At 42.3% G+C, this 20,909-nt stretch overlaps 1 protein-coding gene across 2 annotated transcripts in view; it reads left to right on the top strand.

The window, feature by feature from the left end:
- LOC130368252 (small integral membrane protein 44-like) overlaps positions 1-20,909 on the top strand; it is a 170,168-nt gene that overhangs the window by 53,158 nt on the left and 96,101 nt on the right. Inside the window, exon 1 of one of the 2 annotated variants that reach the window (XM_056571591.1) lies at positions 3,374-3,563. The exons of the other annotated variant lie outside the window; for it this stretch is intronic. Coding sequence (XP_056427566.1) covers positions 3,437-3,563 — 127 coding nt within the window. The 5' untranslated portion in view covers positions 3,374-3,436. Of the gene's footprint in view, positions 1-3,373; positions 3,564-20,909 lie in introns of those variants that run through there. 2 annotated transcript variants of the gene reach the window in all.

A 20,909-nucleotide genomic window follows, 5' to 3' on the forward strand; every position in this document is an offset into this window, starting at 1 on the left:
TCTTTTTGTGTATGTTAGGGGTAAAGAAAATATGAGGGAACATTCTGTGTTTAACTCTATGTGTGTCTGACTCCAGCAGATGCGTCTCCTGTGCGCAGATGATATCACAATTCAATTTGCGACATTCTCTCCAAAATAAACTGCGTTTAAAAGGGCTATTCAGACCCTTTACATTCAATGTAGAGATTTTAAGTACCATAACCCAAAGGTATAAGAGTTTGCTGCCTAAGCACGACGCACAGATAGATTTGTGAGATGAGCTGTGCAGTAGGATGAACCTCATTTATCCACTTATCATACATGCTTGGTGCAAAACAAACAGAAAATATATAACAAATACTAAACAGTTCTGTTCTAATAGAACAAGCCTGAACACAAAAGGTTCCCAATGGCTATTGAGGGGTTGGTTATACTAAATATGCTCATAGTTTCAGAAGGCTAAATAGATATAGGAATGTACATTTATCTCACCCTGACTATAGTATGAGCCCATTACTAACCAATCATTGAACAATTCAAGAGCACAAGGCAATTCCCAGCCGACATCTTGGGAAGTTCTTGGGAAAAATAGAAAAGTTGCTTGCATACAAAAACTACAACATTGCCCTTTCAGATAGAAGATCTAAGAGGTAGGGTGGTGTGAGAAGAAAAGAAGAAAAGGGCAAAGGGATGGGAATATGGGGAGAAAAAAAGAGAGGGGGAGAGGGAGTAAAGGGTAAAAGAAGAGGAGAAGGGGGAGGAGAAAAAAGAAACAAGTATGAAGGTGGGAAGCTTCAATCAAGGCATCGTCTTGTTATGGAGCAGATAACTTCAGTTCTGACCAAATCCAAACTATTTTTTTGATGTGTTGTATGTATCTTGATCGAGGCTGAGATCCGCTTGGACTTTTAGTGGAGGATCTTGGTGAATTGGTTCGAACAGTGGTCCATTCCTGATGCAAGGTGACAGGCTTCTTTTTGGGAGATTCCAGCATGGAGGACTTAACTAGATCAGGGAACCACTTGCTAATTGCATGGAGATCTTCTTTAGGTGTAAGGAAAGCTTGAGTGGCACCATTTTTAGTCACTAGCAATTTTACTGGGAATCCCAACCTATATGGTATCGCTTCTTCTCTCAGAATTCCAGTAGATGTAGAAAATGCCTCTCATCTCCACAGGGTAGCGGCTGACAAGTCAGCAAAGAGAGTTATGTTGGAGAACCGTTCTGGAAGGTGTGGAGGTTTTTTCACTGCTCTGAGAATATCTTCTTTAAAATGGTAGAAGTGAAGCCGCGCCAGGATATCCCTGGGAACTTCGCGAGGAAGTTGAGGAGGTTTCGGGAGTCTGTGGACTCTGTCTCTGCTATTAGCAAGTCTCTCTGGTCAGCTTGAGGGAGAAGGACGCTGAAATAGTCCGTAAGGAATTCTCCGAAGGTCCGAACTGGACACGGACTCAAGGTATGCCTCTGAAGCAAATGTTATTCCTTCTGGACCTGTCCTCTAGGTCTGCCAACTTCAATTGTACAGAAAACAAGTCATCAGCGGTTTCGTTCTGGGGCCACCGTTGTGGGCCACCGTGAACTTCTCCATTTTATCTTCCAGGTGGATGGTTCGTTCACCTAGCTGATTAACCTCTTTGGTTAATGCACTCAAGGAGGACATAAAATTGTGTTGGAGAGATTCTTAAAATTCTTTTAAAAGAGAACAGAGTGTTGGATGGTGTTTTTGCTTTGCCAGCAGGGTTGTCCTTGTCCGAACTCTGCAAGGATATAGTATCAGGTAAAGTAGTTGCTCCCGGAGCTCAAGAGATTTTCACAGGGGCTTTCAAACACTCCGAATATGAGCGAGAGTCTGCAAGGGAGGAAGAAACGGGCAATCCCTCAGTCTGATCAGTAGAGTTAAGCGGAGTAGGAAGTACCTCTTCAGTTGGTGAATACGCAGGAGATAACTTGTTTCTGAGGGAATAGAACTCCGTCAATTTAAGATGTTGTTGTCTCTTTGAGCGTCTACTTGACATAATTTAGTACACCAATTAGTGAAAATAGAAGCGTACAACTCCTTTGAAACATGGAAAGTCCATTTTAAAGTAGATTGGTAGTGTAGATCGAGAACTAGTGCCAGTGTACTGACATATAAGGCTGCAGTGGAGCAATGCTGCCCTCTGGTGGTGAGACTGGATAAGGCAACTCACACTGGAAATTACTGGTGTAGGAAGGTGTAGGATATTATGGGAAAGGCGGCAAAATAAGTAAGAAAGCAAAATAGCATGTGGAGCCAGAGGTGGCCTTGTCTCTATCAGGGGGTCCCCCTTAATTTATTTTATGCAGTAGAAAAAATAAAAGTCCACAGAAGTTGTATTCATGTAGAAATTCCTATAGTTCAACAGCTGTGTGCACAATGTTCACAGGGCACTGAGATAAGACAACAGGGTGCTGAGAAGCTGGTTTGCTGGATGTTGTAGTGCCACACCAGGGATAAGGGTTTGCTGTAATGGTGCTTGAAAGGATCTGCAACTCCTCACTATATACCCCTGGCATATAGCGCCTTTGTTCTACCTTGGTTTGTGTAACCTTCTCTGGTACCAGGAGAGTGTATCCCTCATAGGAAAAGATAACAGACAAAAAGAAAAAATTATGAGGGAAAAACTCTAGTTTATTGCATTAAGCATCAGTATAAAAAGGCAAAGGGCGTATTTAACATTGACCAATTAAAATGTAGACACGAATAAAAAGCGTATTTACATTGACCAATAAAAATGTAGACATGGATAAAAAGCGTATTTACATTGACCAATAAAAATGTGGACACATCTAAAAGGTGATATAATTGTTTTGATTTTACACACTTCTTCCCAGGGTACATAGCGCCAATTAGCAGATAGTGAAATTCTTTAGCAAGCAACTTTAGTTACAGGAAATGTAACTTATTAGGAACACGACCTTGAGGAGACTGAGAACGAGAAGAAGGAGATAAGAAAGAAAGAGAATAAAACAATAATAAAGGAGAACTCTAGTGCAGCCTTTCACTAACTACAACTCACAGCATGCCCTGATACAACCTTTCACTAACTACAACTCACAGCATGCCCTGCTACAACCTTTCAGTGCTCCTTGCAGTGTTATATAGAGACCGTGTCTCTGCTGCACATCTAGTGTTTTGCACATAAAATTGCAGGTGAAGAAACAGGTTTTGAGCAATTAGATTTCTTTGGGAGATGCAGGGGTTAATTCTCCACTTAGTGCTGGTGTCAGGAGCGGGGGAGATGCAGGGGCCAGGACCCAGCTACTGCACAGCTGAACAGGAGGTGAGCTGACCCAGATAAGGCTCCTGGATGGCGGCAGGGGCCGGGGAGGAGACTGAAGCAAAGTCCTACCTCAGGTCAGTGAACTTGTAATGGTGGGAGCCCGGGATCTTCCCTGCCACGGGTGCCACTGCTGTCATAAAGTGCGCTGGTGGTGCATGAAGCGGTGGACTCTGCAGCCTTCTTTGTGGAGGGGAAATGGCGCCGGCGCCCTCGTGGTGCTTAGGATCTGGAGCTGGGCACAGGAGGTATCAAAATGTGCCTCTCAATCTGCAGGGTGCTTTGGTGGGTAGCAAAAAGTGTTTTCTAGTGGACAAATAGCCGGTATGAGCCGCTAAAGGCAGGGTGCAGGGGAGAGAGCCTTAGCCTGAATCCGCTCTCTCCAGCAGCAGGCCACGACCCCCTGCATATGGTTTTCAATACGGTTCTGTACAGTTTTCAAATTGCAAATATGTGGTGTGAACCCAGCCTAACAGGGAGCAATAGGTTGTATTCACAAGCACTAAAGGCTTTCTGCAGTCCATGAATAACAACAGGCAGCAAAAGCTTGCCTTTACAAGCACTACGGCTTTATGCAGACTATATGGCTGATAACAGATAGCAATAGCTTATATTCACAAGTACAACAGGCTTTATGCAGACTATATTGCTAACAGAACAATAGCTGATATACACAAGCACTACATACTAGTACTAAATGTTATATGCAGACTATATTGCTAACAGAATAGCTGATATACACAAGCACTACATACTAGTACTAAATGTTATATGCAGACTATATTGCTAACAGAACAATAGCTGATATACACAAGCACTACATACTAGTACTAAATGTTATATGCAGACTATATGGCTAACAGAACAATAGCTGATATACACAAGCACTACATACTAGTACTAAATGTTATATGCAGACTATATTGCTAACAGAATAGCTGATATACACAAGCACTACATACTAGTACTAAATGTTATATGCAGACTATATTGCTAACAGAACAATAGCTGATATACACAAGCACTACATACTAGTACTAAATGTTATATGCAGACTATATTGCTAACAGAACAATAGCTGATATACACAAGCACTACATACTAGTACTAAATGTTATATGCAGACTATATTGCTAACAGAACAATAGCTGATATACACAAGCACTACATACTAGTACTAAATGTTATATGCAGACTATATTGCTAACAGAACAATAGCTGATATACACAATCACTACATACCAGTACTAAATGTTATATGCAGACTATATGGCTAACAGAACAATAGCTGATATACACAAGCACTACATACTAGTACTAAATGTTATATGCAGACTATATTGCTAACAGAACAATAGCTGATATACACAAGCACTACATACCAGTACTAAATGTTATATGCAGACTATATTGCTAACAGAACAATAGCTGATATACACAAGCACTACATACCAGTACTAAATGTTATATGCAGACTATATGGCTAACAGAACAATAGCTGATATACACAAGCACTACATACTAGTACTAAATGTTATATGCAGACTATATTGCTAACAGAACAATAGCTGATATACACAAGCACTACATACTAGTACTAAATGTTATATGCAGACTATATGGCTAACAGAACAATAGCTGATATACACGAGCACTACATACTAGTACTAAATGTTATATGCAGACTATATTGCTAACAGAATAGCTGATATACACAAGCACTACATACTAGTACTAAATGTTATATGCAGACTATATTGCTAACAGAACAATAGCTGATATACACAAGCACTACATACTAGTACTAAATGTTATATGCAGACTATATTGCTAACAGAACAATAGCTGATATACACAAGCACTACATACTAGTACTAAATGTTATATGCAGACTATATTGCTAACAGAACAATAGCTGATATACACAAGCACTACATACTAGTACTAAATGTTATATGCAGACTATATTGCTAACAGAACAATAGCTGATATACACAAGCACTACATACTAGTACTAAATGTTATATGCAGACTATATTGCTAACAGAACAATAGCTGATATACACAAGCACTACATACTAGTACTAAATGTTATATGCAGACTATATGGCTAACAGAACAATAGCTGATATACACAAGCACTACATACTAGTACTAAATGTTATATGCAGACTATATTGCTAACAGAACAATAGCTGATATACACAAGCACTACATACTAGTACTAAATGTTATATGCAGACTATATTGCTAACAGAACAATAGCTGATATACACAAGCACTACATACTAGTACTAAATGTTATATGCAGACTATATTGCTAACAGAACAATAGCTGATATACACAAGCACTACATACTAGTACTAAATGTTATATGCAGACTATATGGCTAACAGAACAATAGCTGATATACACAAGCACTACATACTAGTACTAAATGTTATATGCAGACTATATGGCTAACAGAACAATAGCTGATATACACAAGCACTACATACTAGTACTAAATGTTATATGCAGACTATATGGCTAACAGAACAATAGCTGATATACACAAGCACTACATACTAGTACTAAATGTTATATGCAGACTATATTGCTAACAGAACAATAGCTGATATACACAAGCACTACATACTAGTACTAAATGTTATATGCAGACTATATTGCTAACAGAACAATAGCTGATATACACAAGCACTACATACTAGTACTAAATGTTATATGCAGACTATATTGCTAACAGAACAATAGCTGATATACACAAGCACTACATACTAGTACTAAATGTTATATGCAGACTATATGGCTAACAGAACAATAGCTGATATACACAAGCACTACATACTAGAACTAAATGTTATATGCAGACTATATTGCTAACAGAACAATAGCTGATATACACAAGCACTACATACTAGTACTAAATGTTATATGCAGACTATATGGCTAACAGAACAATAGCTGATATACACAAGCACTACATACTAGTACTAAATGTTATATGCAGACTATATGGCTAACAGAACAATAGCTGATATACACAAGCACTACATACTAGTACTAAATGTTTATATGGCTAACGACAGAGAGCAAAAGCTTATATTTCCAAGCAATACAGGGCTTTTTGCAGACTATTGGGGAGATTTATCAAAACCTGTGCAGAGGAAGAGTGGTGCAGTTGCCCATAGCAACCAATCAGATTGCTTCTTTCATTTTCCACAGGCCTCTTTAGAGGCCTGTGGAAAATGAAAGAAGCGATCTGATTGGTTGCTATGGGCAACTGCACCACTCTTCCTCTGCACAGGTTTTGATAAATCTCCCCCTATATGACTGACAAAAAGAGCAATAGCTTGTCATCACAAGCATTACACATTATATGCAGACTATATGGCTCACAACAGAGAACAAATGAGGGACATTTATCATTCAATATAGACGTTTTTTTCCGTCTATCCTTGTCGCTTGAATGTCGCAGATAAGGAAAAATAGCGACTTATATGCGACTTTTGCAATAGAAGTTTCCGAGCGTTTGGTGTATCAGTACACCGTTTTCTGTTTTAGACATGCACTGCACCCTTATTTATCATATGCGACTTTTACTAAAAGTCGCTAATTATTGCGCTAACTCCGAATTCCGGGCGCATTAGTACGCATACCAATAGGACACGTACCAAACCACTCTACCCTTTGCAAAACAAGGGGGGAGAATTACCAAACCTGTCCAGAGGAAAAGTACTCTAACAGAAACTAAGTGAAGGTTCTCCAAAAAGTGTACCCCCAGCTGTTGCAAAACTACAACTCCCAGCATGCACTGTCATATTGTGCATGCTGGGAGTTGTAGTTTTGCAACAGCTGGAGGCACATTTATTTTTTTTATAATTAATGGGTGTGGATAATGCTCTGCACATGATTGATAAAGCCTGGTTAAGCCAGGCTATATCAATCAGAGCAGGGACAGTCGTCGGGGAGGAGGTAAGCGCAATGGCTACGGGGGGGGGGGGGGGACAATGCACACCACTCGACCACCAAGGAGACTTTAAAGTGCCGTTAGACCCCGCTGTCATTTTTGACAGCGGTGGTGTAAGGGGTTAACTTACCTCATCAACTATAATTTCGGTTTCGCCTTCTGAGAAATTTTTCTTCTTGCGGCCACGCTTTCGGGACATCGGGAGGCTTTCCGATGTTTCTGGGGGATCTACTATTTCTTCTGTGTTGGGGACTAGGACCTCTTCACATGACGGTCGGGGCATTTTACCGAACGTGCTGGGAGTGGATATGGCACCAGACTGTCTGGCGGGCAGACTGACTAAACCCGCGAAAGTTGGGGGTGGTGTATAAAACCACACGAGAGTGCGGGATTCTGAGGAAAAGACGGTGTAAGTTAGAGCATTAAAAAAACGTGTACATCGGCGGGGAATTCATTAAGGAGGGTAGACATAGATGATAAATTACATGCTGATACACAATAATTTAGAAGGAAAAAAAAGCGTTAGAAAAAGAGTACAGTACACTTTTAATGATAAATGCCTGCCATTATCTTGTATTCAGAAGTGTTACATTACACACTATGGGGGATATGTATCAAAGATTTTACCCCTGTTTTGTGTGTAAAATTTCCGCGCAAAATTTTGCACAAACTGTTTTTTTTGTGTCTCTTTTTTTAGCACATTCTGGTGGAGCATCTCCTCCAGATGTGTAGGTTTCGATGTACCTTGGAGTGACATATTTAATACACACAAATTTATTAACTGCATACATTTCATTTACCCGCAAAAATCTTGCGCAATGACCATATTTTAAATGCAAATATAAGCCTTCTTGGACTGCAGGTAGCAAGATGATCTAAATCATTGATTCCAAGGAGATTACTATACCTCTGCCACCAGTCAGATTATCTCTGGGATACTTAAAACCTTTCCATGTACCTTTTTTAAAAACAATGCAATATTTATGGACTGCTTGTGATCACCCTTCACCCGCAGTCTAACCCCATACACCGGGATAATACACCTGGTTATAGTGTGGGTGAAATACTTCCCGACACAGTTCATACTTCGACTTTGTAAAATTCAAACTCCCCGCTGTTTTTGATGAGAGCAGGAGATTGCACCTGTATAGTGTAACCATGGTGACCGTACAGCTAAGAATATACCACTGTAATGTGCAGGGAGGGAAAAGAAGGTACAGCTGTTAGGTCTGTGTTTGTGTATGCAGCAGCGTTGAGTGTATGTGTGTATGTAGCAGGGCTGAGTGTGTGAATGTGTGTATGTAGCAGAGTTGTGTGTGTGTGTGTGTGTGTGTGTGTGTATATATGTAGCAGAGCTGAGTGTGTGTGTAGATGTTGCAGAGTTGAGTGTGTGTGTGTATGTAGCAGAGCAGAGTCTGTGTATGCAGCAGGGTTGAGTGTGTTGTGTGTATGTAGCAGGGTTGAGTGTGTGAGTGTGTATTTAGCAGAGCTGAGTGTGTGAATGTGTGTATGTAGCAGTGTTGAGTGTTTGAATGTGTGTATATGTAGCAGAGCTGAGTGTGTGTGTATATGTAGCAGAGTTGAGTGTGCATGTAGCAGATTTGAGTGTGGGTGTGTATATGTAGCAGAGCTTAGTATATGATCAGGTGTATGTAGCAGAGATGAGTGTGTGATCAGGTGTATGTAGCAGAGTTGAGTGTGTGCGTGGTTATGCTTACACAGAATCACACATTCATCTCTGCTGCATACCCATGTGGCACACTAATTTCTGCTACCAGGGTGCTTCCAGCTTTTGCAAAACTGCAACTCCCAGCATGCCAAGTTTTGCAACACTTGGGAGGCATTCTGGTTGGTAAACACTTATATAGAGGTAAGGGGAGAAATTGTTCAGCAAAATTACATATTTTTTAAACCCAGACATTCTGGGGAGATTCTCAAAAACTGCAGTAATTTCTGTTCCAGCGATATTATTCACACCTTTTTTTTTTTCTCCTCACATTTGCAAAGGTCTGTTTTGCTGTTTTTTGAAAATATGTGAAAATTCATCTTTGCACCACTTTTTTATTTTTTACACCAAAATTTTTTTCTTGTTTCAGCCATATTGGTTTTTCTTTGCGCCAAAAACCTGAAGTTTTTGTGCCAAAATTGTCGATTTTTGCATATTCCATGGTTCCTAGTGCCCACACAAGAGATAACTGTATAAATAAAACATTCCTGAGCTTAAATGTGAGTGCAGGTGCAGTGACCAAGAAAAAAAATTAACAAACAAATATATATATATATATATATATATATATATATATATATATATATATACATACATACCATATTTTATCGGGGTATACCACGCACCGGCCTATAACACGCACCCTCATTTTACCAAGGATATTTGGGTAAAAAAAAGTTTTTTACCCAAATATCCATGGTAAAATGAGGGTGTGTGTGTGCGCGTGTATACCCCGATAAACCCCCAGGAAAGGCAGGGGGAGAGAGGCCGTCGCTGCCCGCTTCTCTCCCCCTGCCTTTCCTGGGGTCTAGAGCGCTGCTGCCGGCCCTTCTCATCCCCTGGCTATCGGCACCGCTGCCCGTTCTGTCCCACTGACTATCGGTGCAGGCGCCCCATTGCCAGGGGGAGAGAAGGGCAGCGGCACCCATTGCCGGCGCCGCTGCCCCGTTGCCTCCCCCCATCCCCGGTGGCATAATTACCTGGGTCGGGTCCGCGCTGCTGCAGGCCTCCGGCGCGCGTCCCCTGCGTCGTTGCTATGCACGGCGCGTGACGTCAGTGCGCAGCGCATAGCAACGACGCCGGGGACGCACGCCGGAGGCCTGCAGCAGCGCGGACCCGACCCAGGTAATTATGCCACCAGGGATGGGGGGAGGCAACAGGGCAGCGGCGCCGGCAATGGGTGCCGCTGCCCTTTCTCTCCCCCTGGCTGTCGGCGCCGCTTCTCTCCCCCTGGCTATCGGCGCCAGCAATGGGGCGCCGGTACCGATAGTCAGGGGGACAGAACGGGCAGCGGCGCCGATAGCCAGGGGGAGAGAAGGGCCGGCAGCAGCGCTCTAGACCCCAGGAAAGGCAGGGGGAGCGAAGCGGGCAGCGACGGCCTCTCTCCCCCTGCCTTTCCTGGGGGTGTATCGGCGTATAACATGCACATAGACTTTAGGCTAAAAATTTTAGCCTAAAAAGTGTGTTATACGCCGATAAATACGGTATGTGTATATATATAATATTTTTTTTTTTTTTTTTAACATTTTTTCTTTTTAATAATTACTTACATAACCCCCCCCCCCCCCCCCCAAAAAAAAATAAAAAAAAGGTGGGAAAAAAAAACACAAAATAATAAAACTAAAACCATTTCTGTGATTTCTACACCATCAAAAACTGGTGTGAAATTATGGACTCTCACCCCTTTGAAAATATCATGTAAAGCAGACAAAACTGACATGAACAGTGTAAACTGCGGCACAAAGCTCTTTGAATATGTGGTCGATTCGCGCCAAAATAAATTTATTTTTTTGGGGGAGCAAAATTCTTTGAGAATCTCCCCCTCTGTGTACTTTATAAAGATTTATGATTTCACTATTGTGCAGAGTTTTGTTCGGCCCACACTGCTGCTCCGGCACTTCTAGCTATGTGAGCAGTGTACAGCAGGAAAATGCCACAGCTCTGAAGTGTGCGGTAGAGAAGGAGTGCACAGTAGAGCGAGGGGGGGGGGGGGGGGGGTTCTGTATTTGTACAAAATTTATTAAAGGAGTGCACAACTTTAATAAATCTTGAGCAATAGTGTAAATTAGACAAGCAGTGTAAAGGGGTAGATCTGTGTCTACAATAGACACCTAATGATACATGTCCCCCTATATGCAGACTATGGGGGGAATTTATCCTTAGTGGTAGAAGCTTTTTCTTTTCTATATGTAACGAAAATTTTTGCGCAGTGAGTTATTTTGCGTCTTTTTTGAGCAAAAAGCAAGTGGTCTATTTTTTTGTGGATTGTGGAATGCATGTTGCATTTGGATACTAATTTATCATGTGCTTGTTTTTTTTTTTAATGCAAAAATACACCATCGAAAAGTAGGAACGTGTTCTACTGAGACAGCTGGGGGATGCAGGAGCTGTCCCTCAACACTGCTAAACTTAAACTACTACCATCATGGGACAGAGTCTGTCCCATGATGGGAGTAGTTGTAGTACTGCAGCGCTGAGGGACGGCACTTGCACATCCCCCTGCTGTGGGACTCTTTTGGGACAGTTAGGACTACTATTCCCATCATGAACAGACTCTGCCCATGATGGGAGTTATAGTCCAGGGGCTGAGGGGCAGATCGCAGCAGGTCATTCTCCAGAGACCTGCTGCGATCCGCATTTATTAACAATGCAAGGCGGCTGCACATTCGGCTTCACTGCGCTCCCTGACGGCTCCTGTATACAGCTCTCACATTTCATAATCCCCGCCACCAGGAGACGGGAGCTCTGATTGGTGAGGGACACATTTCATAATTTCTGCTGCCGGAAGACAAGGGGACAAGGGGTTTTAGATATGCATCCACCCATTCTTCTAAACACTCATTTAATGAAACAATGCCAGCAACTACGGGTCCCGTTTTGTGGGGATGTAAAATATTATGTATTTTTAATATACAATGTGTAATCTGTGGGTCAAGGTATTGAGCTAAGGATATACAAAATAACATGGCTGACCTGACATTTAGGAAGAGTTCAATTGAGCTAGTTGTATCCTATAGATAGAAATAGCTAAGCAAGAGGAATCTCATGACATACTATATACTATTTGGAGAATAGTCACGTAGTCAAGGTTGAGACTAGAAGTACCATATATGTAAGGTTAATAGTATCCAATCAGATAACAAGGTAATCATTACATAAGTTAAAGATATATTCAAGCCAACCCACTAGGAGAAGATATATACTATATAGGTATATTTATGGATAGAAGACACAGGTTTACTTAGGATGAACACACCCTCATATGTGAAGGACACACTTCAATCATAGTAAACACACCCATAGTTACATTATATAGGAAGAAGCTAATGAAGAGGCTAGGCTAACAGAAGAAACCAAGGAGGAAGGAAGGCGGGGCCAAGCAGACCAGACCAAGCCAGCCTGATGAAGGATGCTAACAGAGGTATCTACCTTTAGGACTTCCCAAGATTGATCCAGCTCACATAAACCTCAGTTGGTGAGACAATTGTGAGGACATGCCTACCCTTCCTACTGTACTACTTATGCAAGGACTGTTTTTACATAACATTTCTTGTTTTATTCTGTCTGTCATGATGTCTAGAAGCTTACAAATAAATGTATGTTTTATATACAAGCAAGTTGCTCACTTATTCCTCTAATGGTGACCGTGTCATAAACTATGACCGGTATAAATATTTAACAAGGGAAATAGATTTTTGTGAATTTTGTGGGGAGTGAGTGGAAAATAGGAATTATAGGATCCCTAACAGATATAAACTCTGCTTCCTTTTTAGTTAGGACTCCTCCACTCACTCCCGAGTCCACAATAGATTTAAGTTGAGCCTGAAAAACACTGGTAGGATTTTTAGCAAATTGTCTGTAGGTACTGGCATCTAATAATATCTCTTCATTCAATTTGCAGTACAGACCGCTATCTAACCCCACTACGCCCCCACCTTTGTCCGCTCCCCTTATAACAATGTGCCTAGCACATTCAAATTCTTTAATGGCGTTACTGGGGCAGAATGTCGCTGTGAAAGGTGGATCAACTCCTGTTCTGCATATTCCTGAAATTGATCAAGTACCGGGGTCCTGAACATAACTGTTAATCGTGTTAAATCTAGGCATCACTGTTTAACTTGAAATAGTCTGGTTCATTTGCAGCTCTGATAGAACTGTGAGTTCACGGAATGTGAAACATGTACCAGCTGAAATATTATCATTATTTATGACATCAGACACTTGTAAATTATTATGCAGAGCATTTATATGATCCTTCACATTATCATTAACAGACAAATCAAGCAAAGCATTAATGTCCAAAGTATTACCCTCAGTGTCAATATCCAGAGTCCAGATTATAGGAAAGAGTCTGTCTTTCATTACGTTCCAGCTCTTGTATCTTTAGAAAATGTTTGCGTACAGTTATAGAATGCAAAACATATTGATATCCAACATGGTTTTGTAAAAATCAAAATGACAAGAAGGTGAAAATGACAAACCTGTGGACAAGATGGTGATCTGGGATGTTGTCAAAATGGAGGCGGACAGATTGAAGATGGTGGATATTTCCGAGTTGGTGTGTGTCTCGTGGTTCTCCTGGGTTTACCGGTGTTTGCGTCCTGCGCATCGTTTTTTGATGACGCATACTTCTTGCTGGGAGTTTTTTGTTTGGCAAGAGGGGAAGACATGGCCTCCCGAGAAAATGGACAGGATGAAGGTTCTCTGTATTCCATTTCTGGATCTGTGTCATTGAAGCTGACTTTAGAAGGTTTTCTGTTATATTTAGAGATGAAAGAACTTTTGAAAAATTTGATTCGGATGATTTGCCGAATTTTTCAAAAAAATTTGTTTCGATCCAAATTTATTTGCTGCGAATCTATATAAAAAACCTTTATTTCTGGGCTACAGAGAGCCTCAATAGGGGTGTAGAACACTTTGCTGTGTTCTAACACGCATATGGAGTGTGCTGGGTTAGTGAAATAATACTGTTATTTAGAATGACATGCAGATTTCCGGCATTGCTTTTAGAATCACTGCCACAGAGCAGCACAATGACAGAGCCTGGAGGTGGCATCAGTATGAGGAGACCATATAGTGGCTGAATGACACAGCGTGGAGTTGTTGGCAGCATGAGGAGACCATATAGTGGCTGAATGGCACAGCGTGGAGGTGTTGGCAGCATGAGGAGACCATATAGTGGCTGACGCAACGTGGAGGTGTTGGCAGCATGAGGAGACCATATAGTGGCTGAATGACACAGCGTGGAGGTGTTGGCAGCATGAGGAGACCATTTAGTGGCTGAATGACACAGCATGGAGTTGTTGGCAGCATGTGAAGACTTATAGTGGCTGAATGACACAGCCTGGAGTTGGCAGGAGGCCTTCACAATCCCTAAGATTACAAAATTCTGTAATTTAAACCGAAGATTTTGGGTAGCTAGTGCTACCATAATAAAATTTTTATACCCAGGCCCAGCAGCATCAGTAAACCATATATTCCCTGAATGACACAGCCTGGGGTTGGCTGAAGCATGAGGAGACCATATAGTGGCTGAATGGCACAGCCTGGAGTTGGCAGCAGCATAAGTAGACACTAGGCCTTCACAATCCCTAAGATAAAATTAATTCTGAAATTTAAGCCAAAGATTTTGGGTGGCTAGTGCTGCAGTATCAGTAAACCATATATTGCCTGAATTACACAGCCTGGAGTTGGCTGAAACATGAGGAGACCCCAGGGCTTCACAATCCCTAAGAAAAAACAGAGGAAGTTTGAAATATAAACCAACATTTTTAGGCCCAGACCCAGGCCCAGCAGCATCAGTAAACCATATATTGGCTGAATGACCACAGCCTGGAGTTGGCAGAAGCATGAGGAGACAATTGAAATGTATGATTTTGAAATTTAAATTAAGGATTTTGAAATTGAACTTTTAACTCCCAAGTTTTAGTGTCCCGGCCCTGGCATGTGGGTACAAAGGGCCAAATCTAACAAGGAGTCACATGTCGCATGGAAGCACAATGGCAGAGCCTGGAGGTGGCATCAGTAGGAGGAGACCATATAGTGGCTGAATGGCACAGCCTGGAGTTGGCAGCAGATTAGGAGACAATAGGGCCTCACAATCTCTAAGAATAAAAGATTAATTTTTTAATTTCCATTGAAGATGTATGGTACCTAGTGCTACCATAAGCATATATAGGTAATGTCCTAGGCCCAGCAGCATCACTAAACCATGTAGTTGTCATTACACAGACAGGAGCAGGCAGCAGCATGAGTACACAAGAGGTGTTCACCACCCTTAACATTAAAAGGTGAATGTTGAATTCTCTATTGAAGATGCATGTTGGCTAGTGCTACCATCCCAAAATTTAAGGCCCAAGCCCAGCAGCATCAGTAAGCAAAGTAGTTCCTGAAACACACAGTCAGGAGCAGTCAGCAGCATTACTCAAGAGGGTTTCATAACCCCTAAGATTGAAAGATCAATGTTGAAATCTCTATTGAAGAGATATGTTTCCTCGTGCTATCATCAAAGAATTTAAGGCCCAAGCCCAGCAGCATCACTAAGCACAGTAGTTACTGAAACACACAGCCTGAAGCAGGCATCAGCATGAGTTCACAAGAGGGCTTCACAACCCCTAACAATAAAATGTTAATGTTTGAAATCTGTGTACAAGGTGTATGTTATCTAGTGTTAACATCAAAAATTTTTAGACACAGGCCCAGCAGCATCACTAAACAATATAGTTGCTGAAACACACAGTCTGGATCAGGCAGTAGCAGAAGTACACAAGAGGGCTTAATAACCCCTTACTTCAAAAGGTGAATTTTGAAATCTGTATAGAAGATGTATGTTAGCTAGTGCTAACATCAAAAAATTTTAGGCACAGGCCCAGCAGTAGACATGTGCAATTCGTTTCGGCACGAATGCTAATTTCTACAAATGTTACCGTTTTCGGGCATTCGGAGTGATCCGAACGCACGAAAAAATATTTGGAGCATTTCTGAATAACCACGATAATACGAACATCAGATTAATGTAAGATAGTGAATGCATTCGTTAAACATAAAACGAAAGTAAATAATTCAATTTGTTTCAATTGGTCCTTGGGAGGTCACATGATCAGAGTTCATTGTTACATGATACTTTTTAGCCAATTAGCTTATCCAAGTCAATCCCTACTGTATCACGGACCGTAAGGCTGTTTTAATTAGTTGTGAGGTAGTCCTATGAGAGTTTGCCTGGTGTTACTGGAGTGTGGAGTCACTGGATTTGCAGAAATGGACAGTTTACCTGAGGAAAATTTGGCTTTTGGCACAGAGACAACTGCAAAACAAGCTAAGGTAACACCTGCTATTTTTAACAAGAGAGGATCAGTAAGGCCTGCGTTAGAAATAAGCGTTAGAAATAAGCTAACGAATAACGAAATTGTCCGAAAACAAAGGTGAAAAGAATGAGATATATATATATATATATATATATATATATATATATATATATATATATATATATATATATAACGAATAGATCCAAAATAACTAATACAGCCGAACAGTTTCTCAATAAAACTGAAAAAAATATACTAGTGCGTCCGAAAACAGAATAAAACGATTTACTGTATCCCGAAGGTTTAACAGAACCGAAAAAATTTTATCCTAAAAAAACGAAGCGAAGCGAAAATTTTGGTCGTGCCCAAGTCTACCCAGCAGCAACAATAAGCCAAGTAGTTCCTGAAACACACATCCTGAATCAGGCCGCAGGATGCGTACATAAGAGGGCTTCACAACCCCTAACATTAAAAGATCAATGTTGAACTCATGATTGAGCATGTATGTTTGCTAGTGCTAACATAAAAAAAATTGTAGGTAATAGCCAAGACAGTCCCAGCAGCATCAGAAAACAATATGTTGGCTGAATGACACAGCCTGGAAGTGGGGAAAGCATAAGGAGCCCATATAGTGTCTGAATGGTACAGCCTGGAGTTGGCTGAAGCATGAGTAGACCATATAGTGGCTGAATGGCACAGCCTGGAGTTGGCAGAAGCATAAGTAGACAAAATAGTGGCTGAATGAAACAGCCTGGAGGTGGCAACAGCAGCATCAGGAGTCCTGAAATTGACCCGGTGACGGAGTGGTGCGGTGAGTGGCAATACTAGTACCCAGTGATGAAGGTGGCTGGAATGATTGTAACTGGGGAGCAGCACCTTAAATCGGTTTGGCACTATCCATATTTGTGAAGTGTTGGTGTAGCACCATGGTCAATATACTCTGATGCATCAGGCATTGGTAGCTGTAAATCCAGGCTGATCAATGCCTGATTCATCTTCACAAAGGTCAGTCTCTCCACACTTTTCGTGGACAGACGAGTTCTCCTTGGGGTGACTATGGCCCGCGCAGCACTAAACACCCGCTCTGATGCCACACTACTGGCTGGGAAGGACAGCTTTTCCAGGTCAAACTCTGCTAGTGGTGGTCATAAATCAAGTTTGGCTGCCCAGAAGTCCAGCGGATCTTCAATGTTTGTTGGCATGGCCATGTCAAGGTATGCCACCACCTGCTGGTTCAGGTCCTGCTCCATGTCTGCCTGCTGCTGATGAGTTGCTTCACTGGATACTGCCACGGTGTGTCTGGGTCCTCTGTCTCGCCTTCATCGTAACCCTCTAGCTCCTCTAGTTGATCTTGCTCCTCCTATCCTGTCAGATGACTAGAAACACCACCCATCTCATCAAACCTAAACTTCTCCACTGTGCCCCTCCTCCAGTTCAGCCCCCACGGTGCTCATGTGGCCATGAGATGTAGGCACAAGTCTCCATTGCCCTTACCAGCCATCGTTTCCAACACTTGTTGCAGGAAATGAAGCAGTGGAATGACGTCGTTCATCCCGCAATCCTGGCGACTTACGTATAATGTGGCTTCCTCAAAGGGTCTGAACAAACGGCAGGTGTCATGTATGAGCTGCCATTGGTTCACATTGAAGTTACACAGGAGAGTACGCCTATACGATTGGATCATCAAGAAATCGGCGATGGCCTTTCTCTGTTCATACAGTCGGTCCAACATATGGAGAGTCACAAATCAGAGTATGTTGGGGGATACTATTCTGATGCTGCAGCTCAAGGAAGGTGTGCTTTGCGGTGTATGAGTGGCTGAAGTGCATGCAAAGTTTCCTTACCATTCATAGAATGTCTCGCAAATGGGGGGAGCCATGCTCTGATTTCTTTATGAATGACATTAACAATTCCTCCCCTGTGTGACTCTTTTCACCAAGGCAAACCATGTGAAGAACAGCGTGGCACCGCCGTGCCCTGCACACATGGTATGCTGAAGGGCCACTGAGACTTGTCCGGGCAGTGGAGGCTGAGGACACGGTGGAGGATGAGGAGGCGTGGTTGCACACTGTCACAGGACCAACAGGCTGTCCAAATTGGGGTTGTGGCTGTGCAGAAGCCACATTCACCCAGTGAGCCGTAAAGGACATGTATTGTCCCTGACCATAGTTACAGCTCCAGACCTCGGCACTGCAGTGCACTTTGGTAAACACTGACAGGCTCCAGGAGTGGCCCCCCTTCTCTTCAACAAAATTGTGCAGGGCTGATACTGCCTTCTTCGCAAAGAAATGACGGCTTGGCACTCTCCACCTCGGCTCGGCACAAACCATCAGTTCTCTGAAAGGTGCAGAGTCCACCACTTGAAAAGGGAGGGACTGCAGCACCAGCAACTTAGACAGGAGCACATTCAGCTTCTGCGCCATTGGATGAGTGGGCGCATTCTGTTGTCTCTTGGACATGGCTTCGCAGATGGATTGTTGGTGGAATGGCTTATTAAAAGTGGGAGGAGCAGAAGCATCTGGAGTCACAGAAGGAGGGTAAGACACACCTCCCTTCGGCTGAGGTGGTGGAGCTTTGGCTGGCTGAAAGTGGGAGTGGAATGCCACTGGGTGATGAAGTAGGCTGGAGCCACGGTTCTCCCAGGCCGCTTTATGGTGGCGAAGCATGTGATAACACAGGGTAGTGGTGCCAACATTGGGACCCTTGCCACGCTTCACCTTCTGCTGACATATCTTGCATGTGGCTATGTGAACTTCCTCTGGATGCTTGACGAAAAGCTGCCACACCGCCGAGTAGCTAATAGCCCACCAACAGTCTGCACTAATTGACTGCTACTGCCGCCATCTCCAGGAACTCCTGTTCCACTACCTCCCGGGAAGGTAGGCTGCCGCGAAGCAGGTGGTCTCCCCCGGGCTTGTTTGACTCCAGAATTTCCACTTCTGCCACCACGCTGACTGCCAACCATGCTACCGCCTTGCTGGTTCCGCTGCTGCCTCAAGGGCAACCTGCAACTCTCTTCTCCTGATGATGATGAAGCCCCTTCTGCACCTGGCTCCCAATTGCGATGGAATTCATCATCGAGTTTTGTCTGCATGTCACTGATGTCCTCCTCAGATTCCTCAACAGTGTCTTCTTCAGGACACTGAACCCTGGCAACACCGCTTCCCACGTCACTTTCCTCATCGCATTATTAACCCTTTAGACTCGGCGATCAAAGTTGATCGCCATGTTTAAAATTAAAGTAAAAGCTTCCCGGCAGCTCAGTCAGATCACGATGGCCCAATCAGCTAGCACGCAAGCGGAGGTCCCCTCACCTGTCTGCCTCGCGTCCGATCGGCGATTGATTACTCCAAGACTGAGATTCACGACGCCTATAACACTGATCAATGCAAAGCTATGGCTTTACAGTGATCAGTGTAAAAGATCAGTGTGTGCAGTCTTATAGCCCCCTATGGGAGCTATAACACTGCAAAAAAAAAAGTGGAATTAGTTCCCTAATAAAAATTTGAAACAGCACCCACTTTTCCCATTAAAAAAACTGTGTAAATTAAAGTAAAAATAAACATATGTGGTATTGCCGCGTGCAGAGACGTCTGAATGATAAAAATATATGGTTAATTAAACTGCACGGTCAATGGCTTATGCGCAAAAAAATTAATTCCTAAGTCTAAAATAGCATATATTGAATAAAACACGATCAAAAAGTCCGATCAATACAAAAATGGTACCAATAAATACTTCAGATCACGGCGCAAAAAAAATGAGCCTTATACCGGCCCTTACATGGAAAAGTAAAAAAAAAGTTATAGGGGTCAGAAGATGAGAATTTTTACCGTATACATTTTCCTGCATGTATTTATGATGGGTTTTTTTTCAGAAGTACGACAAAATCAAAACTATATAAGTAGGGTATCATTTTAACCGTATGGACCTACAGACTAAAGATAACATGTCATTTTTACTGAAAAATTGGCTGCGTAGAAATGGAAGCCTCAAAGTTACAAAATGGCATTTTTTTCTTAAATTTTTACTCACAATGATTTTTTTTCCGTTTCGCTGTGGATTTTTGGGTAAAATTTTCTAATGTGACTGCAAAGTAGAATTGGTGGTGCAAAAAATTAGCCACATATGGAATTTTATATGCAAAATTTTAAGCGTTATGATTTTTAGAAGGTGATGAGGAAAAATGAAAATGCATCAACGTCTTTTTAAGGGGTTAAACCCAAAATTGCACTCTGTCAAAGAGTATTAAGAATGGAGTGAACTGCTGGTTATTATACCGTCTACAGACTAGTATAAGCAGCAGATGATTTCTTGTGGAAAAATACACAGAATTGCACTGAAAAATCATTCCTTCCTCCTCTGCTAAGGTTCATGAAGTTGAGGCAGCTTGTTGAAATGTATGAGGCAACGAAAAGCTGTCTGCCCCTCTCTGATAAAATCCTGAATAAAGTGACTGGGAGGTTAATGGCTGGTGTAAAAATCCTTCTCAGTGAGAACAAGCAAAGCACTGCACTGCTCTCTGTCCACAATGCTGATGGGAATAGCAGTTGGAAGTGGAACGCTGAGCTATGATCAATTCAGCGTGTCTGTGTAACACAGAGACACGCAGTCCATCCTATCCCTCTGC

The sequence above is a fragment of the Hyla sarda genome, chromosome 1 (genome assembly GCF_029499605.1).
Source record: "Hyla sarda isolate aHylSar1 chromosome 1, aHylSar1.hap1, whole genome shotgun sequence".
NCBI lineage: Eukaryota > Metazoa > Chordata > Amphibia > Anura > Hylidae > Hyla > Hyla sarda.